The sequence below is a fragment of the Colius striatus genome, chromosome 4, assembly GCF_028858725.1.
Source record: "Colius striatus isolate bColStr4 chromosome 4, bColStr4.1.hap1, whole genome shotgun sequence".
In the NCBI taxonomy this organism is placed as follows: Eukaryota; Metazoa; Chordata; class Aves; order Coliiformes; family Coliidae; genus Colius; species Colius striatus.
Window position 1 is genome coordinate 1,498,264 of NC_084762.1, and position 24,759 is coordinate 1,523,022.

Consider the following 24,759-nt stretch of genomic DNA (forward strand, 5'->3'; position numbering starts at 1 on the left):
TACCAAGTGTAAAGGCGCGGGGGGCAGGGGGTGGAAGCCCTTAGTGCCGTCCGAAGCTGAGGCGGGGAAGGTGTGTGCCCCGCCAGCCGCAGGTATGTCCCAGCCGCCCTCAGGCCCGCAGTCACTACCCCCTCAGGCCCGCAGCTGCCCCCTCAGGCCCGCAGTCACTACCCCCTCAGGCCCGCAGCTGCCCCCTCAGGCCCGCAACCGCCACCCCCTCAGGCCCACAGCTGCCCCCTCAGGCCCACAGCTGCCCCCTCAGGCCCGCAGCTGCCCCCTCAGGCCCGCAACCGCCACCCCCTCAGGCCCGCAGCTGCCCCCTCAGGCCCGCAGTCACTACCCCCTCAGGCCCACAGCTGCCCCCTCAGGCCCGCAGTCACTACCCCCTCAGGCCCGCAGCTGCCCCCTCAGGCCCACAGCTGCCCCCTCAGGCCCACAGCTGCCACCTCAGGCCCTCAGCCTCGCATGGGCTTTCTCGGAATCTGGGACAGTAGGAGCTGTAAGGGCCCGGCAGAACTGCTCCAGCCCCAGCCCCTGCTAAAGCAGGTTCCCCTCGCTCAGGGAATGTGTCCAAGTGGGTTTTGAAATCTCCCGAGAAGGAGCCTCCACATCCTCCCTGGGCAGCCTGGGCCAGGGCTCCCTCACCTTCAGCACCAAAGGGGTTTCTCCTTCTGTGCCAGGGGCACTTGCAGTGTTCCAGCCCGTTAGCCTCAGTCCTGCCACTAGCACCACAGGAAAAAGTAACACCCCGGCCTCCTGACACCCACCGTTTAGTTACTGATAAGTGTTGCTGAGGTTCCTCCTCAGGCTTCTCTTCTCCAGGCTGAACAGCCCCAGGGCCTGCAGCCTTTCCTCCTCACACACAGGTTCCATCCCCTGGTCGTGTTGGTAGCCCTGCCCTGGACTCTCTCCAGCAGTTCCCTGTCCCTCTTGAGCTGGGGAGCCCAGAACTGGACACAGGACTCCAAATGAGGCCTCAGCAGGGCAGAGCAAGAGGGGAGCCTCACCAAGCCTCCACGGTACTGAGCTGCAGGGGTTAAGCCTGGTGACTGTGGAGCTGGCCTGGGGCCAGGAGCAGGAGGGGCACTGGGACACACTGGGCTGTGAAGGACAGCCAAAAGACGGAGAGAAACCAACGCAGCTTAATTCCTTGGTTGTGGCTGTGGTCATTTGTTTTCTTCTATAGGGAAGTCGCAGCGAGGAATTTATTCCAGGTAACACACTCTATTAACTTTAACTTAAAACACAGGTAGGGAAAAATACATAGATTTATTTTGGCGAAGTTCAAAGCGATACAGCAGCACCAGTCAGCAAATCTGATGGAGACAAGTGGGCAAATAAAGAGGACTACACTGAAGTATTAGTTCAGTGCTCACTGAAGCTGGTTTTACTTCTTTTATGGAGCTCAGCTCACTTGCAGATTTGCTGTCTGGGGCTGTTCAGCCTGGAGAAGAGAAGGCTGTGAGGGGACGTTATCAATACTGACAAATACCTAAAGGGTGGATGTGGAGAGGATGGGGCCAGACGTTTTCTGTGGTGGCCAGTGACAGGACAAGGGGTAATGGGGACAAACTGGAACACACAAAGTTCCACTGGCACAGGAGGAGAAACTTTTGGTGCTGAGATGAGGGAGCCCTGGCCCAGGCTGCCCAGGAGGGGTGTGGAGGCTCCTTCTCAGGAGGTTTCCAAACTCCCCTGGACACATTCCTGTGCCCCGTGAGCGCAGGCAACCTGCCTTAGCAGGGGTTGGGGCTGGAGCAGCTCTGGAGAGCCTTTCCCACCCCCATGACTCCGGGATCCTTTGGCACTTTTAAAGCTTTCTCTGCAATGCAAGGACCAGAACTTAGTGCACATATATTATATAGTGTGTTAGATGTGATTATACATGCGTGCTTACAGGGAAGCAGAAAATCTTATGTACATAGAACACGTGGGGAGAGACAGCTCTGAAAAAAAGAGTGAATGATACTGCAGATAGTACTAGTCCCACCCCAAATTGTCATCTCCTTAACAGGTGTTATGTTGGCTGGACAAGACACCTGATAACTGAATAATTATGTTCAGGAGCAAGGCATTCAGTCTGTTCAAATCCATTTCCTTGATGTCTGGCCAGTCGAATTTGGCTTCTAAATGTATTCATCCAGCTCTTGCTTCTCATGGACATCGCTGTCACAGGAGAAGTGTGGATTACAGACAGAGGTACATGGCATGTCCAGGACAAGCAATGAGTGCTCCTCAGACCAAGGTTGGTATCTGAAGAGCCCACTTCCCTCTTCAAGGTTCCTTGGCATAATTTTAGGTTAGTGCTATCAATGTAGTGTGTTAAGGTTGTACCTGGTACTACCCCAGCCTCAGCTCTTGATCCAAAGCTGCTCACGTGTACATCAGACATGGCAGAAGTTGTGGTGGACTTCGCCTGTCCACACTGATGAGAAGATTAAGGGCCTGTGAGCAGCCTGTCTGTTTTGCACCAGTGGGTTGGGTTCAAGCTAAACCACCTCTCCCTGCGCTGCGCTGCACTGCAGCTTCCTCATAGATCAGCTTTCTGCTGGTGGGGTTTTGGAAGTGCCTCCTAAGGTGAATGCTGCCCTTGTGAGTGATATACTGCAGTGGAAGAGGAAGTGGTGATGGAAGCAAGTGGTGTAACACAGTGCTGCTGCCTTACTGGCATCTGCCAGTCCCTTGGTGTATCTGGCACTCAGTTTTCCCTCACCTAGCAGCATTAGGTTGAGGTGCCACCCAGTCTAAGTTGCTGCAGGTTGTGATCAATCAGAAGCTGGACAACACCATCACAATGTGACATCAAATCTTGTCTTTTATTCTGCGCCTCGTTCCTTCTGGAGTCCAGTTAATGCTCCGAAGGTCATGTTGTGTGATCCTCTGGGAAGTGTACAGCTGGGGAAATCTGCACAACTTTCACAACCACAGGGGGCTGGCAGGGTTTACAGTCCTTCAGCTGGGAAGCAATAGATGAGAGAGATTTCAGACCTTTATGGTGTGACTGTGTTGTTCGTGTCATTGCTTTGTTTGCTGCTCCTCAGAACCAGTTGGTGTTATCAGAAATGCTGTTTGTGGTGAACTGTAGGCCATGGAGACTCCACACACAGCAGCCAGGCTGGAACCAAAGCAGAAGTGCAGGTCAAGACCCGCAGGGCTATATCTTCTGTTCCCCTGTTGCAGGTCATGGCAGAAGGAGAGCTGCCGGGCGTGTTGGTGGTGGATGTGGGAGGAGCTCACGGTTTGCTGGAAGACGTTGCAGTGCTTTTGAAGGAACACTTTCACCTTATCACCATGAAGGAATTTCTTCAAAACAAAAGAGAAATGAGCAAAAAAATCCAGTCTGTTTTCGTGTTTGAGCGCAAGCCAACTATTGACAGGGAGCTCCTAGAAAGCCTGCCTCATCTAAAGGTGGTTGCAAACTCTGGAGTTGGAGTCGACCACTTAGACTTGAACATGATCTCTGGCTTCGGTGTAAAAGTGACCAACACCCCCCACGCCGTGGCAGACTCAACAGCAGACATGGGAATGGCCCTGATGCTGGCCTCTGCCAGAAGATTAGTGGAAGGTATGTCTTAAAGTTTCCTGCATCTTTGGCTTATCTCACTTTTACTATGATACAGATGATCTGTCTGAGTCATTATTTGGGATGCTTTTAGAGGGAAAATGTTTTCTGAGGACCTTGTTTTGAGAGGCCTCTGCTTTTCCTGTATCCTGCTGCTTTTTGAGGCAATGCAGCAGAATACGGACACTTTGAAGTCACTTGTGGTATTCTGTTTGGAATAGAGGGCAGTGTACCCAGGGGGCCAAGAAAGCCAAGGGCAGCCTGGCTTGTATCGGCACTGGGGTGGCAGCAGGAGCAGGGCAAGGATTGTCCCCCTGTGCTTGGCCCTGCTGAGGCCGCAACTTGAGGGCTGTGTTCAGTGTTGGGCCCCTCACTCACTGCCAGAGGGACACTGAGGGGCTGCAGCATGGCCAGAGCTGGGCAGCGGAGCTGGGGAAGGGGCTGGAGCACGAGGGTGCTTGGGAGGGGCTGAGGGAATGGGGCTGTTCAGCCTGGAGAAGATGGAGGTGAAGAGAGACAAGCACTCTGCAACTCCCTGACAGGAGGTTTCGGCTGGGAGTGGGTCTGTCTCTGCTCCTGAGCTACAAGTGATGGGACAAGAGGAAATGGCCTCAAGTTGCCCCAGAGGGGTTTTAGGTTGGAGATGGGGAACAATTTCTTTCCCAAAGGCCTGTCCAGCCCTGTCCCAGGCTGCCCAGGGCCGTGGTGGAGTGCCCATCCCCGGAGGAATCCCAAACCTATGGAACTGAGGGATGTGGGTTAGTGGTGGCTGTGGCAGTGCTGGGGGAACAATTTGATTCAAAGAGCTTAAAGGGCTGTTCCAACCTCAACAACTCTGTGATTCTGTGAATAATGTCTGTGGCTTAACTGTCCTCTGGCTGTTCACTGAGTGGGTTGTTTATAGCTGTGGAAACTGAAAACAAAAAGCATCCCAATCAAATGTTATTCACCATTTCTCCTTGGAAGAAGTGTTAGGAGCTACAGGAAGGCAAAAGCATTGATGACCATCTACCCAATCTCTAGAGCAGTAATTAGTACAACTCTGGTTTTTTCCTGCTTCTGTGAAGAGCTTGTCTAAACCAATGGGTTTAGCATCATGTTGTGGTCAGTGTGTGCCCACTAAGCACATGTTCACGCACCCAGGCTGCCAGATTGCAGTTTCCCCAGACACGAGGCAGTTTGCCACAGACTGGCTGGGCGTGGAGGTAACCAGAGCGACGCTCGGGATCATCGGCATGGGCAGCATCGGCTACAAAGTGGCCCAGAGAGCTGCAGCCTTCCACATGAGGATCCTGTACCACAACAGGAACCGGAGGTAAAAGTGGCTGCTTTGGGCATGTCAGTGAGCAGGGGCTAGAGAGGGAAGCACAGCTCTGCCCCGTGTCCCTGCCCTGCCCAGGCACTGCTGGTGGAAGCGGCATGAGGAGCACCCACTGCTGCCGTGTCCTCGCCTTGGCTCCCTGCTGCTCCTCTCACCTCTGTGCTCTGCCCTGCTTAGCTACCAGCAGCTTACAACAGTGACGTGGCACCTTCCCGAAGATGCAGTCCAGGCAAACCAGGCCTCGTGCCCTTGTCCTGCCCCCTGTCCTGCCAGACTCTTCTTCAAGCTTCTGGCAGCCTCCCTGGCCCACCCAGCCTGTCACCCCTCCTCTCAGCCCAACCAGGTCACCTACCTCACCAGCACCAATGCTAAGGCTCTTAACTTCACTTGTCTTTATAGCCCCCTTTCTTCCAGGCTTCTCTCCCCCTTCATTCCTTTTGCATCCTTAGTGCTAGCTCACATGGCAGGCAGGGAAAGACTGGAGGGGTTGGCATAGACACAGGAGAGAAGGGTGTGCTCTGACTACCTGATATCACCTGCATGCTTTGCACTCTCACATCAGTCACTCCTTCATCTGACCTCTTGCTCCTTCTAGCCCACATCCTTCCCACCTCCCTTTGCCATCTGTGCCTATTGATGTCTTTACCTTGGCCTCTAGCCTGTTCCTCTGTGTGCTGTCCCAGCCCTCCTCTTTGGCTGACTGATTGTTAAAGCCACTTAGAAATAGTTGTATCACTTAGAGGACATGTGCATTTTTCCTTCAGAAGAAAGGAGGAGGAAGAGGCAGTTGGTGCCCAGTACTGTGGGAAGATGGAAGACTTGCTGCAGCAATCTGACTTTGTGATGCTGTCTGTGAACCTGACTCCTGAGACTCGCAAACTGATTGGGAAGAGGGAGCTGGGGCTGATGAAACCCACGGCTACTCTTGTAAACATCAGCCGAGGTAGGCCCATCTGAAAGCACTGCAGGGGACTGTGTTTGGCTGATGGTGGTGGTGTTCCCCCCTCCAACCTCAGTCTGCAGTACCTCTGTGTTATTTGAGTCATGAAGTAGCTGGCAGTCTACAAATGAGTGACTTACCAGAGATCAGATGCTATGTGCCCACGGGTGCTATGGAATTTAGGGATGCTCAGCAGATGTTCTGTTCTCTTGAGCCTTATCCTAAAGACAGTGGAAATAACTCTCAGTTTTATCCCCACCGATGATGAATGGAGGATAAGGAAAAACGTAAGTCCCATTTGGAAAGGATATGTAGGAAAGAAACCCCACGTGGGACTGCAAATCTATTGGCACTGAACAAGTACATGAGGGAGGCTGTAGTTTCAGTAAACAAAGCAGAGACTGAAGAGTGGAAAGCTTGAAGAGGTGAAATGATTTGGCCAAAATTACACAGGAAGGCATTGTCAAAATGAGGGAAAGCCTGAAAGCAGTCACATCCCAGGAGAAGCCTTCTGCAGTGGGCTGTAGTCATTAAAGATTAAATAAAATCTTGGCTCTGTTTGGTTAATGGTTATTAGAAAGACAGCCTGCTTTCCAGCAAGGTGAAGATCCTGTCATTTTTCTCACTGGACCCTCGAGCCCTTTCGCCAGTGGGAGGTAAAGCGGCGTTGGTTAACTCCTGACAAGAGCAACGTTTCATTCCAACACAGGCGCAGTTGTCGATCAAGATGCATTGGTGGAAGCTCTGCAGAACAAGGCTATCAGGGCTGCTGCTCTGGATGTCACAGACCCTGAGCCTCTGCCAAGGTAGAGAAGCCTGTTTTCCATTCCATTCCATTCGTGGGATGCATTTTAAACAGTGTGCACAAGTGTGCTTGTAATCTCCTGGGAAGCCTCTCTCACTGGTTGAAGGCAGAACCTCAACCCATCTCCCAGTCATAAACAACTGACAAACCATACACCTTTCCCACATCTCTCAGTTTGGAGCCAGCCTGACTGTAGGCAAGGCACTGAGGCCAAGGGAGAGGAAGGAGAAGTGGGTAAGCAAGCTCCCCACAGCTTGCTGCTGCTTCTGGGCACATGGCCCTTTCATCTCGACGAGCCCTCGCCATCTCCTGAGGTTCAGTTCTGAACAGCTGGCATGGGATAGCTGCAGCATAAATTCCACGTGTAACACATTCTGTTCTTCCTGTTTCTTACAGAGACCATCCCTTGTTAAATGTCAGTAACGTCATCATAACCCCTCACATCGGAACTGCCACAGCCCAAGCGATCTGTCTGATGGCGGAAGAAGCCATAGCAAACATTCTGGCTGTTCTCCATGGCCAACCCATTCCCAGCGAAGTCTTTCCCAAATGACTTGTGCCAGATGCTGGCCTCAAACCTCACATCTCTGGGAAGACACTGTTTCTCACAGCACCACTTGTAGACTGAGGAAAGGTAACCTGCCCCTGCGCTTCTCTCGCTGTGATGCTGCACAGCAGTCGTCTCAGATCTGTGCTGTTCTTACAGTCCTGACAAATAAAGTGGAACTAACAAAACAAATTTGTTTTGAAGATTTTAAACTGAGCAGTTGTGCACTTTGATATCTCCTGTCCCTTATTTCAATGAATACCTGTCTTCTGTTCCCAGTACTTGCTGCTTCATCATGGTAAGTAGACCAAGCGGTTTGGGTAACACTCTCAAACACACTAAAGGTGAATTGAGTGCTGATTCGCTGCAGAAATTTGACTGTATCCTGAAACACTTTTCAGCCAATATTGCAGTGTTGTTTTTGTATCAGAACACTGAAGCCCTTTGAAGTGATTGTAGGCCCAAGGTTTTCTAATGTAAGAACTCTGCTTCATCTACATGTTAAATCAAAGTAAAGTCCATCATTGGAAAAGTAGTTTTGATTTTCCTAGGACATCCTTCAAAACCCAAAGTAAACCCCAAGAGGTTTAGTTCCTCTGTGCAGACAGAGGATGCTTTTGTCTTGGCTGGCCATGAAACAATGGTAGATCCACCACTGAAATCTGAGGGCTGAGGGCACAGCCTGGCACAAAACCAGTGCTTGGTGCCAAGGAGGCCCAGGGCCAAGCTGCTTCTTCCCTTCTCTTTCCTAAGAGCAAGCAACAGAGTCAGAGAATTCTGTAAAATATTTCTCACCTCCACAAAATTGGGAAGCCTGTCCACTACTCTGCAGTATGGTCAGGCTCCTGAAAGGGATGGTAAGGTGAAGTTTTGCACAGGGATTGTAGACAGGCCAAGGGTTAGACATCCTGGTGCACAGAGTGAGATACTACTAAGGAGATCACAGTAAGGATTACAATAGCAAGATGACAGCAAGTATCCACTTTTGGGAGTTTAAGGTCAGCCCTTAAACAGCTCCCCACACAGCTCTTCCCAAGATTCCTGTGGAAAATCAGGGAGCTGTAAATAGTCTGTGCAAAAAGCAGACTATTCACAGGCCCTCTGAGAACCAGAAACTCAGTGATTCCTGCAGAAAAAAACCCCAAAGCTCATGTTTTTATTGGAGAGCACAAGTCCTGCTTGGAGAAGCAGGAGAAACTTGGAGAATGCTTGCCTAAGCATCTATGCTTGTGTTACCTTATGACAGCCTCTGGAGAAGGCACTGCTGTTGCAGAGCCACTGGTGTCACCTCAGGACAGGAGGCTGCACAGATCTCTGCCATCCAGCATTTACAAATTAACCTGGTAGCTCAAAGTTCCTGATGCAGCTATGCAATTTATTTTCACACACTAGACTGGGTGCAACACTTTCCTGAACTTCCTCAGACGTGTCCATTTGTGATTTCAGGGTAGGGATCTGAAATGAAGTGAGTAATGAGAAATCATTGTGTGTTACGAGCCTGGTGGCAGTGGTGTGAAACCTTCCAGGCCATGAGGGACAGAGCTTGTTCAGACTTAATTCTGTGCATTCCTGTGTGTATAACTGGTGGTGTATTTAAAGGAGCTGCTTCCTTGTCTGGTTTATTTCCCTTCCTATCTAGAAATGTGGTTTATAAGGTGCCTTAGATGTGGTGAAGCAGGACGTGAAAGTGGTTATTCTTTGAAACGTCTGGAAATAATAATATGTCTTTCTTCTGACACTTTATGTCTTTATTCTCTCTGCAGATGATGGGAGGAGGAGAGCTACCTGGGCTTCTGGTGCATGAAATTGGTGGTGTCTGTGGGATACTGCACAGCCACGTGGCGTTCCTGAAGAAACACTTCTGCCTCATCACCATGAAGGAGTTTCTTGAAAACCGAAAGCAAATGAGTAAGAAGGTCCAAGCGATCTATTTGTGGTGGCACAGGCCAGCCATTGACCGAGAGCTCCTCCAGAGCCTGCCAAACCTGAAAGTGATTGCCAACTCAGGAGCAGGCATGGATCATCTGGACCTGGAACTCATCGCTAGCTTTGGAGTGAAGATGGCTAATGCTCCACGTGCCGTTTCCAGCAGCACAGCAGATACTGGGATGGCTTTGCTGCTGGCATCTGCTAGAAGACTAGTGGAAGGTAAGATCTCTTTTCATAGAATCCTTCTGGTTGCAAAAGATCTCTGAGATATCATCAAGTCTAACCACTCACCTCACACTGCCACTTTTGTGTCCCGAAGGTCATATGAGATTTACCTACCATTGACTTGACTTTTCCTAGAGTAATCTGTAGTGCACACAGCTCCACATAAGCTGTGAAAATCTAAAGATGTTGGGTTGGCAAATTGCATAACTGGGATCTTCACCTATTTTGTCGCTCATAAATAAAATGATTACATTATTATGTATAACATACATAACCTGTATTCCAAGCAGGTATAAATAAAACAAGGTGAGTTTAGTATTCAGAGGTGTCCAGCCTGGGTTGAAGACACTCCAGCAGAATCTAATCACAATGGATTAAAATGTGACTTTTTGCTCTATGGACTTAGAAGCTGGAATTTACCCTTTTATAATAAATATGGCTGTAGAGTTAGTTTAACAGCCTCAGGTGAGTGACACAGCACAGTATGCTTCCTACACATGAAAACTACCAGTGTCACACCTCCTTCAGCAGGGCATTCTCAGTGACTGTGCCTTTTGGCTGAGGTCAGACACTTGTTGATGTGATGGCCTTGCAGTGCTACTGACCAAAGATGGGGGATGCTATGGTGAGAATAATAATATGGTGAGGGAGGTCACATGCATGTGGCAGGGAAAGATGGAATATTAGGAAGTCACTGGGGACATTACAAAATCCATTGCTGTTCAAACTGGGTGTTTGTAACCGTGCAAAGTGTGCTATAGCAGCACAACAAGCCCAGACCCTTCTGCCTTGTTCCTCTGTTTGGTCCCACTCATTTCCTACACAGGAGTGTTCTTCTTGCAGGCTACCAAATTGCAGTTTCTTCCACTGTGGAGTACTCTAAAGCTGATCTTCTGGGAGTTGAAGTTACTGGAGCCACTCTGGGGATCATTGGCATGGGCAGCATTGGGTATAAGATTGCTCTGAGAGCCAAAGCGTTCAAAATGAACATTTTATACCACAACAGGACACGGAGGTAAGGACGAGTCTTGACTCTAGTTATAGCAGAAACTCCTTTTTAGTCAGTGTGTCCTTGTCAAGGAATTATGTCAGGAATAAATACAGCAAGAAATGAGGGAATGGGGCCAAGATTAGAACAAAAGAAGAATAAAGAAGGGTTGCCTTCAGAGCTGGCACTGATGAGTTCTGGGGAGTGCCACTGCTCTGGTTTGGGCCATTACTGCATCCAGTGAGGTGCATTTTCCCCACGGGGATCCTGCAGCAGGGACTGTGTGCTCCCCCTGCTCAGTGCTTCGCCTTACCCACTTGCAGACTTTAAAAGAAAGCCCTGGGCCATGCCCTGCGTGGCTGTGGGTCAGGCATGCAACCCATCCCCTGTGCAGCCTCAACAGCAGGCTGAGGCCATATTCGCCTTTGTTTGCCAGCTCTTTGCTAGGTGACTGTGATAATCAGACCCTTCAGCTGGTATACCAACGAGCAGCACTGAGGGAAGCCTTTCCACGGCTGCTGCCCTGCCGCCCCGTGTTTCCCCCGCCAGGAAGGCTGAGGAGGAGCACGCTGTGGGTGCCGCTTACTGCCAGGAGATGGAGGACTTGCTGCAGCGGGCAGACTTTGTGCTGGTGGCGGTGAGCCCGACGCCTCAGACACGCAGGCTGCTCGGGGAAAGAGAGCTGGGGCTGATGAAACCCACAGCTACCCTCATCAACATCAGCCGAGGTAGGGCCCAGAGCGCTGAGAGGAGAGGGGTGGCTGGCGGTGTGCCCAGGCAGCCCCGCGCTGCTCTGCGCCCACCCTCTGCCCCTGTGCACTCACAGGCACCCTCACCCCAACCCAGGCGCGGTGCTGGACCAGGAGGCGCTGCTGAGGGCCCTGCAGACCGGGGCCATCCGGGCCGCAGCGCTGGATGTCACCATCCCCGAGCCCCTGCCCAGGTGCCCACCACCCCTGTTCCTGCCATCAATGCCAGCGGGATGCAGCCCAGATGCCGTGTCTGGGAACAGGCCAAAGGGAAGCCTGGGCGCCAGGAAAGGCAGGAGGGGGCTTGTGTGCCCATCACACCCCCTGCACAGAATCACCATATGAAGCCACAGCATTCAAGTGCTTCCCAGCGGCTTTATCTGAAGGCACAACTGGCTGTGAATGGGGGGAAGCTGCTTGAGCCATCTCTTCAGAGATCTGCTGCATTGCCCCGAGGGTTCCCTTCCCCCAGCCTTGTTTCCCACTACAGATCTCTTGGGCCCAAGGGCTTCTGTAAAAGCCACCTCTACCAGAAGGGTGCCCCAAAGAGCTAACTGCTGCATTTGGGTTGGGGGAAGAATTTGGTCTTGTGTCTGTGTGCCAGGAAATTGCTGTCCCTCACACCATTGTGTAGGGTTAATGTGTCAGCAGGGCTTAATCCTTCCTCTGACATAGTTCAAATTGCTGCCTAATGGCAAAAGTCTGATGCTGGATAAGAGAGCAGGGTATAAACTCTGGACATCCCCGTTAATGTCTGAAATTACCTGAAGACAGATGATCAGATCCTGTGGATGTTAAATGGGACTTCTAGTAGATTAACTTTATATTTAAATACAGCACAAAAGCCAAAGTAGGGCTCCTCTTCACTGGTGCAAACAAGGATAGGTTACCTAACAATCTGTTTTCTCCCTTTCTTCCAGGGATCACGGCTTGTTGAAGTTAAAGAACGTCATTGTAACACCTCACCTCGGCTGTAAAACGGAACAGGCTGCCTACATGATAACAGAGGAAGCAGTTGAAAACATCCTGGCAGCACTGAATGGTCTCCCCATGCCCAGTGAAGTGCTCCCTAGCTGATGTGCAAAAAGGTATTGCAGCTCTCTTTTTATTCTTCTCTTTCTCCCCATCAGCTCTAAAGGTTTTTATTATGTTTTCTGCATTAAGAGAAACTTGTTCCAAGTGGGCACCCAAAGCTCTGTCTTGGCCTCACCTGTCATTAAAAGCCAGCTTTTACATTTCAATGCCCTTGCAAATGGAAGGAATACATTACTTTGCACTTCCAACCGCAGGTAGCTGCATGCAGGCCTCAAGTGGCACTAGCAAAACCAAATTCTCATTGCCAGTGCCCATCCCATTAGGCTCCCTAGTCCCATTCACTTTGTTCCCATTCTATTAGCTATTGAAACCAACAAACTAAGTCTCCTGGCTAGAATGTTGCTGCCTTTCCATTTGAAAGTCTCCATTTAAACTGCCTGCTGAGAGACAAAAGTGCCAGTGTTCAGAAGCCTACTTGGGGCCACTTCTTTAAAGCAGGCTGGATTTTAGAAGACAAAGTACTAGCTGAAAGGAAAATTCATCTTGGAGATGAGCATGCTACTGTGTAACACCAAATGGATGTGCAGTCTGCCTCCAGGCTTCCAGCTTTGTGCAAACATTTGGAAGAACACTTGGAGCCCTCTAAGCCTCCAGCACCCTTCTGTGAACTAGTGGGGATGCAAAAGTCTCTGAAAACACACACAGCAATAAAATCCAAATCCACGCCTTTGCCTTGGATCGCTGCTTCTGGACATTCACAGGAATATCTGTATTGGAAGGAAGATAACACAGGGAGCTTCACTGCTGTAAACAGGAAAAAAAGGCTTTGACAAAATGGTTTTGCTAATGAAATTATTGTTATAGAACAAACCAAAAAGTCCCGTGGCTTTCCTCCACAAGAAATAGCACCTGTGTTACAATTAATCATTCCAATCTCACTGGAAAAAGATCTCTGTAGATAGAAGAATGCTCATCCACCTGACCCAAGCTTTGTTTGCTGTCTTCTCAGTTGTTTTTGTGTCCTCTCTGCTACCTTAATACAGGTCCCAAAGACAAATAAACCAATTCACAACTCAAAGTGGCAGTGCTATGCCTTTAACTATGTTGTGTGACTTTCTGAATGGTGTGATTATTTCATCTGTCAGTCAAATTCATAGCAAAGCTGCCATTAAGTGCCACTGGGATTTTGACTGTGGCAAATGCTCCTGCATCTTTACAGAGCCATTTCCACTTCTTTTTTCTTGCAGAAGGTGGGTGTTGGGGCTTGCCAAAAGACACTACCTTTCACCTGTTTAACAGGCTGTGATGACCCTTGTAGCTCAGGGAAACGAGATGTTGCAGTTTTCCAGGAGCAGCATGTAGGCTGCCAAGAGCTGTGAGACTGTTCCAGGCAGCTCCTAGTTGTGTGATGTGCAGGCACACTCAATATGCCTCTCATTGTCACCTCTGTGACCTTGGCAAAAAGAAGTTATGTTGGTTCTTTCAAAATAAAGGCCTAAGCAACAAATGACAGAGCTGAAAACAAAGCTGCAAGAAGGTAAAATAGCAGAGACGAAAAAAAAAACCCTTTTATTAGGTCGATATCCCGCAAAGCTAACTGGCAAAGGCCACACGAGGTTTTGCACCTGCACACTTTTCTCCAGACACAGCTCAGCAGGCACCAAACCAGAACCAGCGCTTCATTTCGCTTCTGCCTGCAACCACAGAACATGCTTGGCACTTGCTTGCAGTTTTTTACTTCTCTTTTTGCAGATATTTCAGGAATCTGAGCTGACCAGTCCCTGCTGTAGCGGTTAAGTGCTCCCTGGCAGTGGGGTGCTTTAGGCAGGAAGACGCAGTGCTAGCCAAGAGGATCCCTGTCAGTCACTGGAGTGATGTGTTGACTGGCACACAACACCTAAGGACTTGGTATTCCATAGACCGGAAGTCCTTAATGCAAGGACAGCTTCCCAAAATACCTGCAGGAAGCAACTGCTTCTCAAATTACACTGCAAAAAACCAGCCCTTTGATTCCTGCCTTTCATTAACCTGTAAGTATTGATTGAATAGTGTGAAGTTAACTGACCTGCAGTTAAGGAAACCTTCCTGTGCTCACTTGATGCTGTTTTCCCACCTCTGCTTTCCTGCTGTGCTTGCAAAAAAATACACCCAGTCTCAGGACCACTGAAAATGGATCACAAAATGCCATGGCCACGGAAGCAAAGAGATGATCCATCACAGTTCACTCCATCGGCTCAGGTTTGTTTGAAACATTTACACAGGCAAACAGCAGAGGCTGTGGAATCAAGTGCTGCTACTGGGAAAGCTGGCCCTGCCTACGGCAAGCAGACAGGGCAGTGATAGCACCTCGTGGTTTAGAGTCAGTGAAACAAGCTGCAGGATCAGAGTGTTGTTTGGGTTGGAAAAGATCTTTAGGATCAGTGAGTCAACAACTATTACAACAACATCAATGTTGTAATAACGATACAAACTCATCAGTTGTTACCCTGCTGGTGGTTGTTGGGTGTCATTTGCTTGTGTGTGTTTCAAGTTCAGGCAGTTAAACTTTAAAGTACAAATTCATTAAGTATCAAGATGGAGTTAGAGATTCTTAGTTAAGTCTGCTTGAACAAACCCTAAAGCAACAAATCCTAAAATGCTTACACATTCCGTTTCATGGAGGCTGCTTCCAAGTTTGATGAGAAGACATAATGGGTGATCTTTTAACTGACTGCTCACCTAAGGACCCCTGGGATCAAAGTACCATCATAAAACCTTTCTCAAAGACACAAATCCTTCTCAGTACAAGGAAGGAGCTCTACCATGTTTTAGCAAGGGTAAAAAACCCACCAAGCTTTGGAAGAACAACACAGTCCATGAAGTCAACAACTGTGAGTGAGCCAAATGATGGAGCAGTTTGCCAGGGGAGCCAAAAAAACCAAAGGAGCATTACCCTTTTTAAGCAAAAATCCAAGGCATGAAGGAAATGGGTGTGTTGTGTGGTTAGATGTGCAGAGAATCTGATGGCTTCAGAGTTTTTATGTGCAACTTGAACGTCTTATTCTGCAGTTAGTGGCCCAGAGCTGGTAGGTCTCTACAGGAGCGTTATCCGTGTGGCGACATACATGCAGCAGGGGTCAGGAAGCCATTTCTGTTTTGAGTGACTGAAGGACTGTTTGAATTGCCTGGATATAGAAAGTCACAGGGTGTGGACAGCAACCAACCAACAGTTGCTGCAAGCTGATGAAGCACATGATCATGCCCCAAGTAGATTTAGTTTGCAGAGTGCCTCAGAGACCTCCATGCAGTGTGTTAAACTGAACTGCATTGTTTTGTGGTGTGCTGTTAGCTTTCTGTTCCAGAAAGGGATCTATGATACAAACATTGTGACAAAATTCCCTGAAACTAATGAAGTCTGTGGGTATGGTTGGACTCATTGACCTCAAAGGTCTTTTGCCAACCAGATTCTGCAAGTATTGAATGGTCTATGAGCATCACTCCCATTGTTAAACCAAGGTGTCCAAGTCATGCTGCAGGGCAAGCTGCTGCCTGCAGTGGTAATAAGGTGCTTGCAGAGTATTCGCTCCTTGGGGTTAGACTTTTGAGGTTGCTGCATTAGCCTAAAAGGCTTTTGTGCAGTGATGTGTGATACATTCCCCAGGTGTGATGTACAGACTATCTTAGGCAGGAAAACAGGTAAGGACATACATTTCCCATGTCTATGTTATGTGCTTTGAAGCAATAGTATATGTGACCAGGATTCGGGGGCAGGGCATCTGGTCTGACAAAGCTGTTGTTTCAGGCAAGGTCACCCCAAGTGATGCCTCCCTGGAGGGGTTCCAAAGCTGCGGGGCTGAGAGCTGTGGGTTAGTGGTGGCCGTGGCAGCGCTGGGGGAACAGGAGGAGCCTAAAGGGCTTTTCCAACATCAACGACTCTGTTACTGTGTGATTTCGGTTGGAAAAGCCCTTCCTGCGTGCCGTGAGATCCGCCTCTGGTGTCTGCCGGTCAGAGACCACAGTAACTCCCGTGCAAACGTGCACCGAGCAGCAGAGCCCCGGTGCTACCGGGGGGCCCCTGCGGCTGTCCCGCGGGGCTGCGGGGCTCACCGCCGCTCCCCGGCACCCCCTCCCGCGGCCCGGCGGGCGGCCAGCGCGGTCTGCGCCGGCTCCACGGGCCGGGGCCGGCTCCGCTCCGCCCCCGCTCCCGCTCCCGGGCCGGGGCAGCGGCGGCAGCGGGGCGGGCGCGGGTAGGTGCCGGGCGGCAGCGGGGCGGGCGCGGGTAGGTGCCGGGCGGCAGCGGGGCGGGCGCGGGTAGGTGCCGGGCGGCGGCAGCGGGGCGGGCGCGGGTAGGTGCCGGGCGGCGGCAGCGGGGCGGGCGCGGGTAGGTGCCGGGCGGCGGCAGCGGGGCGGGCGCGGGTAGGTGCCGGGCGGCGGCAGCGGGGCGGGCGCGGGTAGGTGCCGGGCGGCGGCAGCGGGGCGGGCGCGGGTAGGTGCCGGGCGGCGGCAGCGGGGCGGGCGCGGGTAGGTGCCGGGCGGCGGCAGCGGGGCGGGCGCGGGTAGGTGCCGGGCGGCGGCAGCGGGGCGGGCGCGGGTAGGTGCCGGGCGGCGGCAGCGGGGCGGGCGCGGGTAGGTGCCGGGCGGCGGCAGCGGGGCGGGCGCGGGTAGGTGCCGGGCGGCGGCAGCGGGGCGGGCGCGGGTAGGTGCCGGGCGGCGGCAGCGCTCCGCAGCCCGCCGGCCCCGGCCCGGCGCTCGCTCCCGCCGCGGCTGTCCGGGCTGTCCGTGCCCCCCGCGGGCTCTCAGCCGCTCCTTCGGGGCCGGCGCTCCGCGCCCCCTGTGCGGCACTCAGGCACGGATGAGCCGCGGATGCTGCCCGTGACGAGGGCGCTGGGGGCAGCCTGCGGGACTTTGGCTTTCCCCTGAGCTAACGACGGACTTTGATTCCTTCCAGAGTCGAGGGAGTGAAGAGTCGTCAGGAGACTGAAGGAGACCGAGGGGAAAGAAGACGAGGTAAACTTATGTCTCTCGAGTGCGTAGTTGAGGAATTACAGCTCAGTTATATTAAGCAAGGTTCTCCATGACCTCATTAATAACTTCAATAATGTTGGTTAATTGATTGATATGGTTACAGTTGGTGGCCATCAGAGGCACAGCTGTGTTTAGGGTCGGGCCTCTCGCTGCCAGAGGGACACTGAAGGGCTGGAGCGTGGACAGAGCCGGGCACAGAGCTGGGGAAGGGGCTGGAGCACAAGGGCGCTGGGGAGGGGCTGAGGGAGCTGAAACAATGTTTGCTTGACTTACTAAGAAGACTCTATAAAAACTGAACATCATGGAGAGAGCACCAGAAAAGTTCTGCATGGGAGATTGGGTGTCTTTAGCCATCTCTGTCACAAGTGGGATGGCAGCACGTAGCGGAGACAATCCTGTGGGGTTTTTTAAGAGCAAAAGCTATAGTGGGTCACTGAAGGACACGTCCTTCTGGTTTGTCTTTGCCTGTGTAGGGCGTGGAGGGTCAGGACCTGCCCTACGTGCTCATTGACTGTGTAGGAGGGAAGCACGGAGTGTATGAAGACCAAGAAACATTCCATCTCATCACCATGAAAGAATATCTCCAAAACAAGGGATTCCTCGGTGAAAAGATCACAGATCACATGTGGTATCACAAACCAGTTGTTAACGAAGAGCTGCTCCAGAGCTTGCCTAACTTGAAGACAGTTGCCAGCTCTGGGGTGGGAATAGATCACCTGGACCTGAAGCTCCTGGCCAGCCATGGTGTGAAGGTGTCCAACACTCCCTTTGCCGTCTCCACAGACACGGGCATGGCTTTGATGCTGGCGTCTTCCAGGAGACTGGTGGAAGGTAATCACTGAGCTGGCTTTAGTCTTGTCACAGAACAAGGTACCTGTGTGCTCATGCAAAGGTAAACTCAGGAGTAGGAATGCAGGAAAATACAGGAATGGGGAAAAAGTCAAGACATCTGTCCCATTGACATGAAGTTGCAGGCAGTGCATGCCACTTCCAACAGGCACGTCAGCAAGGCACGTACTTGCCTCCTTTACACAGCCCGACATTCAGCCCTCTTCTCCCTCAGCCCACAGCCACTTGTTCACCCTAGTTGTTCACCAAGGTCTTGCTTTTCAGGGTTTCATAGCAAGAGATGAGGAGCAGGTGTTTTCAAGGGGGCTTGGAAGCAGGCTTTGGCAAGCTGACATGTATGGCAGACAAGTTGTCCAGCAGGTCCTGCAGCGTGGGGTTTCAGTGAGGCAGCACCTTTGCACAGAGCAAGCAGGCCTTCTGAAGGTGTCACCCCTGCCTCCTCTTGGGGAGTTTCCCCAGCTATTTTCAGACAAATTACTTTTCACAGGGAAGGGAATTCATGTCAAACACCAGCCTTGCTTTGAGGTTAGGGAAGAGACTCTTGATACAACCAGAAGCTGTGACACAGATGCATTCATTTAGTTAGCTGTTCAGTGCACTTAGGTGACACTCACTTGTTACTGTACCTCCCCGCAGGTACAGCACTGCAGCTTTGTGTACAGCACACTTGTGTTGTGGGAAACAGCCCCACAGTTTTCTTTAGCAAGTTTCAGTCAGATAACTGGCTGACTGCTTTGCACCACAGGGCAAAGGAAGCAAGGCCCCTTTTCTCTCGTGGTGATTTGAACTTCCTCTTGGTGCTTGCTATTGAAGTTTAATTTTGGCTTTTTCCCTCTCAGAAACAAGGAAGAAGAAAGTGCTGTTGGAGCTGTTTACTGTAAGAAGCTAGATGACTTGCTCCAGCCAGCAGATTTTGTGTTGCTGTCTGTGACCCTAACTCCACAGACCCACAAACTGATTGGGAAGAGGCAGCTGGAGCTGATGAAACCCACGGCTACTCTCATTAATATCAGCAGAGGTAGAGTGCAGAATAAACAAGACTGCTTTGTGGTTTGCTGGGGTAAAATGTCCTGGGAAAACCCAACTCTAATACGGAGTTTGTCATGCTGAAATTGTCAGTAAATTCTCTGATTAGTAGATTAGATGTCTGTGATCATATCTCACCTAAACATTTCGTCACTGCTGTAATTGTGAGCAAGTAGGGCTCTCAAATGTTAGTGAGCTTGGCATGTTGGAGCCTCACCTGTATTTGTATCACCTCCTACCCAAGCTTTGCCCCTGTTCAGAGCAGCGTTGTTGCTGAGGCACATGTGGGCAGCCTGCTCTGAAGCCTGGCCCTGTGCTTTGTTTTATGGGGGGAGGTGCTGCTTTCCCAAGTCCCTGACTGTCCCACTCCCATGTGCCAACCCAGGCTTCCTCCTGCCCCTTCCCCATGCTCTCTGCTGGCCCTGCTGCCTTGTGACCCCTGTGCCCCAAGGGATGGTGAACAGCAAGGGATATGAAAATCAGAGTAACTTTCCTCTCAGGTCTGGTTGTGGATCAGGATGCTCTGGTGGAAGCCCTTCAAAACAAAGTTATTAAGGCAGCTGCTCTGGATGTGACGTATCCCGAGCCTGTGCCAAGGTAGGACATTGTGTTTAAGCAAAATATAAATGAGTGTGTGTCTGTGTTTCAAACCAAGTACAAGTTAGTGAGCGTGTGAGAAGTGCCACAAGGTGTAGAAAGCATCCCCTGGACAAAAGAGCAGGGGCAGCAGCTTTCTAGGTTGAAAAAGAAAATACCCAAGAATGCTCCTGATGATGACATGACACCACAGAAGTACTGACTGGAGCGATACGAGGCTGAGTGCTGGGATGAGAACACCCAGCCAGCCTTGTGCTATGAGCTGGAGGATCAACTGCAGGAAGAGGTCAACCATTTGGATGAGGATGATGGCAGTAAGTCAGCTGATACTGATAAACCTAAATGAGGTGAAAAAGCTGCTCCCTTTAAAATGGAAGCTGCCAGGAGCAAATAAAAGACTGCCATAGATGAGTTTTGGGCAGTCTGTGTACTGCTGCTCCTTTCAAACTAACAGCTTTGCTGTATGTGGGAAGGTTTGCTAGCAGGAGGGGTGAGAGAAACTTCCAAGTGCTCTTTGTGACATTCTGTTCAGCGGCTTTCAAGCTGCTGCAGTTGTAGAGCTTTCAACCAGAGGGCAGTTTTGTCAGAACAGAATGTACCTAGTGCAGCACTGAATTCAAACTCGTTGCAGTTCTGCTGCTGCTTTCCAGTCAGATGACAGTTTCTGTGTTGGAACTACATGTCTTTTATTTTTTTGAGTGATCTGGATAGAAATCATCACATAGTGCTGGTGTCTGTTATTCTAAGGTCAGTGAATATAAATAATAAAGACATTGAATGGCATTCAAAGAGCAGCCTTCAGCACACAAAGCCCAGGACAGGGTATTCTTCAGAGGACCCGGTCTATGGAGGGAACTCTTTCCACAGGAAGGTAAAAGACATTGACACAACAGCCAATCAATACAAGAAGGCATTTTTATTTCAATCTTCAGAAGGGTGCAGTTGTGCAAGGGGCTCTGCAGCCAGAAGGGGATGGAGAGCTGCTCATCCATGGGGTGAAACTGGGCAAAGCCTTGACTGTGGCTAAAAAAAAGTCTTCAAGCCTCAAAGGGAGAGAAAAAGCAGCAGGGCAGAGTGCCCCAGGAACTGCTTAAGGGTTGGAAATGGATGGAGGGTCACATCAAATGTGAGAAGAAAGCTTTCTGTCTGAAAGCAAGGCAAAAATAAGAGCCTGAGTCTATGAAATCAGAAGGGTAGTAGAAAGGAATTCTTCCCGAAGGAAGGAATCGTCATTCCATTTGTTTCAATGGAGTTTTCATTCCTTTCCTTACTGGGGAAGAAAAGCCAGACAGTGTAGGGGAGGTTGCACTGCGGGGTGCTGCTACTTGCACACAGAGCTGAAGGGCAGCGAGTACAAGCTCCAGAATAGATATGTGCAAAGACTCTTGGCTGAAGGCTATTTCCTCGTTCCCTCCAAGTGTGCTCTGGAGACTGATCCCCTGTAAGAGCACGGAGGGGACAAGGGCCGTGGCCATCCGAAGGGATGTCCATCGAAATCAACTTGAAGGTGGTGAAGAATGCCCCAGATTTCAGCGTGCCTTGTGCAGGCTTTCTGGGAGTTCTTCTGGAACCCCACCAGACAGGCACACTTTGAAATAGATGCTGTAGTTTGTTCCCAGTGACTGAAGGTATTGATCCATATTTATGTGGAAGGTATTCCATATGGTTAAAGTAAGATGACAGTGATCAAGGAATATTCCAAAGCAAGAGAGAAAGCAGGGATACACTCAGATCTCATCTCCTGGTTAAGAGGTACATTTCTCCCAGCTGCTGACTGATGCCATGTGGTCTCTGCCAGATGAGTCTGCAGTATGTGAAACATCAACTGGTTCATGTTTTAGTTTATCTTACCTCCCACCAAACATGCAGCATACCAGGCTGAGCCATAGCAGGTCCTGCAATGTTGCCTTTCTTTAAAGAGCAGCCCACCTGCTGTGGCTGTGTAAATAAACACATCCTCCAATGACTTTTATGGTTAGAATTTGCTAAACATTATTTCTCAACCAAAAACTTCCTAGGTAAGATGCACAACATCTAGAAAGAAGCTCTAAGGTACTGGCTTACAGCTTTCTCATCATGCTGGCTTGATGGAAACACTGTCTTTAGTGGAACACAGCAGAAAGGCTGAGCAGGTTAAGAAGAATCTGCATGTATCAGTATTTACCACACAAATGACACGTGACAGCAAGCACTGACAGGATTTGCTGATGAAACTTAAACAAGGAGAAAATAGAGGTGAGAAAAAACATAGTTCGTTCTTTAAATACATCTCCACTTTAATACAGTTGAAAATGTTGAAGTTCTAGCAGATTCCACCAGCCTTATCCTTTGTGAACCAAACCTGGAGTCCCACAGTTGCTCATCTCCCTTTGATGCTGGTAGACACACACCCATGCCCTTCCAACAACCCAGGGAAAACTGGACCTAACTCAAATGACTGGCAACACCTCATGTGTTGCAAAGAGTTGGCAAAAGCAGCGCTGACTGGCTTTTTCCTAACAGTTTCTTCTTTGCATTTCCAGACTGGAGCAATTGGGTTTCCCAAAGGAGCTCTCAAAGCAGCAACCTCTGCACCTCCTGAGGAGCTGGTTTCCTGCATCACTGGAGGCAGGTTGATGGACCAGGTACATTTCCTCTTTCTAGACATCCATTTCTCAAATGTGCCTGAAGTGCCTGTCATGTCAATTAAAATGAAAGCTCACTGATCACATGTGAAATATCAGATGAATTCTAAAACCAATTTGATTCACTGTGAGTGTGAATCAGTGCCTGAGACACTCATTAGTGGATGGACTCGGAGAGATGCCTCGTTCTTTTCTGGTTACCTTTACTTCTCATTTTGCCTGAACTATTCATTCTTCTCTACAACACGACCTGGATTTCTAAGAACCATCTTTCTTTTAGCCAAATAAGTCACACAGTTTAACAGTAATTTTAAGTCCATTTTTGTAGCTAAAAATGTCTTGACACACATTGTTTTGTTTAGTAAAGAAAGTGACCTTACTTCAGCTGCATTGAACAAGTAAATGGTGATCATTTTTCCTCTGGAAACCTTTGCTTTCTGCTCATATGAAAAAATATTCATCTAGAATATGAGAAGTGATTTCATTAAGTACCCAAAGGAACACAACTGTTTTAGGGATAAATACCAAGCAAAGTTAATTTGGCCTATAGGTTGTATTCTGGCATGTGACAGGATCTGTTGGTTTTGTTGATGTTACATGATGGAGACTGAGGCTGGAGGTTGGCACGTGCTTCTGTTGCCCTTATGAACATGTCTAATGTTAGCTCAGAAATTAAGAGTCACTGTGCACTTTCCCAACGAGACCTTGGGCTTTAAAGACTTCTCAGGAAGCCTCCTGCTGCCAGTGTCTCACAGCAGAGTGTGAAAACAGCAAGTCGTGATGAAACACTTTTCTGATAGTAAAGTGTGGTAAAAGTTTTGTGATGGTAAATCCCTGGAAAGAGCAGCTCCATCAGTTTGTTACTTTACAATAGCACTTTTGCTGCTCTCATCCACTCAGTTTTCAAGCCCTGACTCAGCAATGTGCCTTAGGCTGCACAACCAACCAGGCTTTTTGAATGGGGTTCATTTTTGCATAACTTCTGCTTGCCTGGCATTGCACTTTGCCTTTGTGCTTTGTTTCTCGGCTGCTTCTTCATCTAGAAGAGAAGTAAAGGAGGATGGAGCCAGGCTGTTCTCAGTGACAGACAATGATAGGACAAGGGGCAATGGGTACAAGCTGGAACAGAAGAGGTTCCAAAGAAACACAAGGAAAGACTTGTTCCCTGCTGAGGTGAGGGAGCACTGGCAGGGGCTGCCCAGATGGGCTGTGGAGTCTCCTTCTCTAGGGACATTCCAACCCAGCTGGACGAGTTCCTGTGTGCCCTACTCTAGGTGGTGCTGCTCTGGCAGGGGGGTTGCACTGGAGGAGCTCTGCAGGTCCCTTCCAGCCCTTGAGATTCTGTGCTATTGTGGTTCTGTGAATGTCCTCTCGATAACAACTTGCTTGAAAACCTGTTGCATTCATCAAGATGCTTTGTAGCCTTCAGTGGCATTTGGGACTGATCTAGGGGAAGGGGCTGTGCCAGGCTGCATCACCAAGCCCTCAGCACAGTAGATCTCCTGCTATTGTCATTGGACTAAAGTGAAGAGTTCTTTAGCTCTTAATAGCCCAGGTGCTCACGAGTCGCCCTGGGCAGCCAAAGCCCTCTCGTGCTGTTGTCACTCCCTGCAGACCTAAGCTGTCTCACAGTGTAAGAAAAAACTATCACTGAATATGTTATTGTCCAGTGTTACTTAAAGGGTGTAACAAGCTCATCCAACATTTCCCTCCCACGTGGCAGCAGAGCTGCGTGTCATTCCCACACGTCACCAAGTGTCTCTGTGTCTCTTGGCTGGAGAAGTACTTGTCCTGAAATACATTTCCAATGCAAACGATGGATCCCATTGGATTTAGCTGACCAGAGCTGTTCCTTTTATCTCAGAAACTGATGGGTTTCTGTTCCTTGTTATCACTTGTTTTGTATTTTGAAATGATTGTTGACTTCAGGGAATCATTAATCCATGCAATGCCTCTCCCTTTTACCTGTCTACATCTTCATGCCTCCAAGCCCTCTTCAATTGACGTTCCATGTTCCCATCCCGTTTGTCTTTCCCAAAGGGATGAAGTCTAGCCGTGGGTTACCCTCTGGAGAGGCCTAAGTGTCTGCAGGCAGGCAAAGGACCAACTTCCAGTGTGTGCAGATGAACACTGGTCCTGCAACGTGGCAGTGTCACCTCCCTTCCCAAGTGACCAAGGGCTGACTCCCCGTCGTTCAAACAAGACCTGAGTTAGCTGAGCCCCCTGCACGGTTTGACAGCTGGAGATCAACCGACCACACGTGTACAACTACAGTTATTCTGCAGGTACGTGTCATTCACAGGCTTTATGAAGCAGCTGCCGTGACAGAAAACTCTGGCTGGTTTCAAAAGCTGCTGGGCAGCTGGGTGCAGGTGGCCCTGTTTGAGCAGGGCTGTTGGACCAGAGGCCCCTCCCCACCTCAACCATCTGTGGAAGTCAGGAGATAGGTATTCCATGGTTTTGCTGTCACGTTCAGCCACAAAAGACCCTTTCACAAGTGCTTTAATCTTAGTCTTTGACCTCATCTTTCTAACACATCCCTGGTTTGAAACACTCCA

The 24,759-nt window shown here is 50.0% G+C and overlaps 2 protein-coding genes across 6 annotated transcripts; both read left to right on the top strand.

Moving 5' to 3' along the window:
• The first annotated feature begins 17 nt into the window (after positions 1-17).
• LOC104560154 (probable 2-ketogluconate reductase) lies at positions 18-7,415 on the top strand. Of its 5 annotated transcripts, none has more exons than XM_061994797.1 (7): positions 18-92; positions 867-1,214; positions 3,181-3,565; positions 4,706-4,877; positions 5,648-5,826; positions 6,533-6,629; positions 7,025-7,358. In XM_061994797.1, exons 3-7 carry the CDS (start codon positions 3,184-3,186, stop codon positions 7,179-7,181), a joined length of 987 nt encoding a protein of 328 aa, XP_061850781.1. In that variant the 5' UTR covers positions 18-92; positions 867-1,214; positions 3,181-3,183; the 3' UTR covers positions 7,182-7,358. The 5 variants fall into 5 exon arrangements, 4 of the variants coding, with proteins under 4 accessions (XP_061850781.1, XP_061850782.1, XP_061850779.1 ...); XR_009818598.1 differs by lacking the exons at positions 18-92; positions 867-1,214 and adding exons at positions 2,048-2,245; positions 7,380-7,415 and having other exon boundaries at positions 7,025-7,262; XM_061994798.1 differs by lacking the exon at positions 867-1,214 and having other exon boundaries at positions 22-92.
• Positions 7,406-24,438, top strand: LOC104549991 (probable 2-ketogluconate reductase). Its single transcript, XM_061994802.1, has 14 exons — positions 7,406-7,473; positions 8,939-9,323; positions 10,173-10,344; positions 10,867-11,045; positions 11,164-11,260; positions 11,987-12,154; positions 13,854-14,131; positions 14,254-14,339; positions 17,029-17,087; positions 17,579-17,936; positions 18,794-18,972; positions 19,481-19,577; positions 22,100-22,201; positions 24,242-24,438. The coding sequence occupies exons 1-6, from the start codon at positions 7,471-7,473 to the stop codon at positions 12,141-12,143; spliced, it is 993 nt and encodes a 330-aa protein (XP_061850786.1). The 5' UTR covers positions 7,406-7,470; the 3' UTR covers positions 12,144-12,154; positions 13,854-14,131; positions 14,254-14,339; positions 17,029-17,087; positions 17,579-17,936; positions 18,794-18,972; positions 19,481-19,577; positions 22,100-22,201; positions 24,242-24,438.
• Positions 24,439-24,759: the final 321 nt, after the last annotated feature.

What these genes read in the sequence shown, in the direction of transcription:
- LOC104560154 (XM_061994795.1), top strand. Translation starts at nt 2,057, where the DNA reads ATGTTCAGGAGCAAGGCATTCAGTCTGTTCAAATCCATTTCCTTGATG. An exon ending in TGCCAGAAGATTAGTGGAAG is followed by an intron (nt 3,566 to 4,705) that starts GTATGTCTTAAA and finishes TCACGCACCCAG; the next exon opens with GCTGCCAGATTGCAGTTTCC. An exon ending in TACCACAACAGGAACCGGAG is followed by an intron (nt 4,878 to 5,647) that starts GTAAAAGTGGCT and finishes TTTTTCCTTCAG; the next exon opens with AAGAAAGGAGGAGGAAGAGG.
- LOC104549991 (XM_061994802.1), top strand. An exon ending in CCTCATCAACATCAGCCGAG is followed by an intron (nt 11,046 to 11,163) that starts GTAGGGCCCAGA and finishes ACCCCAACCCAG; the next exon opens with GCGCGGTGCTGGACCAGGAG. An exon ending in ATCCCCGAGCCCCTGCCCAG is followed by an intron (nt 11,261 to 11,986) that starts GTGCCCACCACC and finishes CCTTTCTTCCAG; the next exon opens with GGATCACGGCTTGTTGAAGT.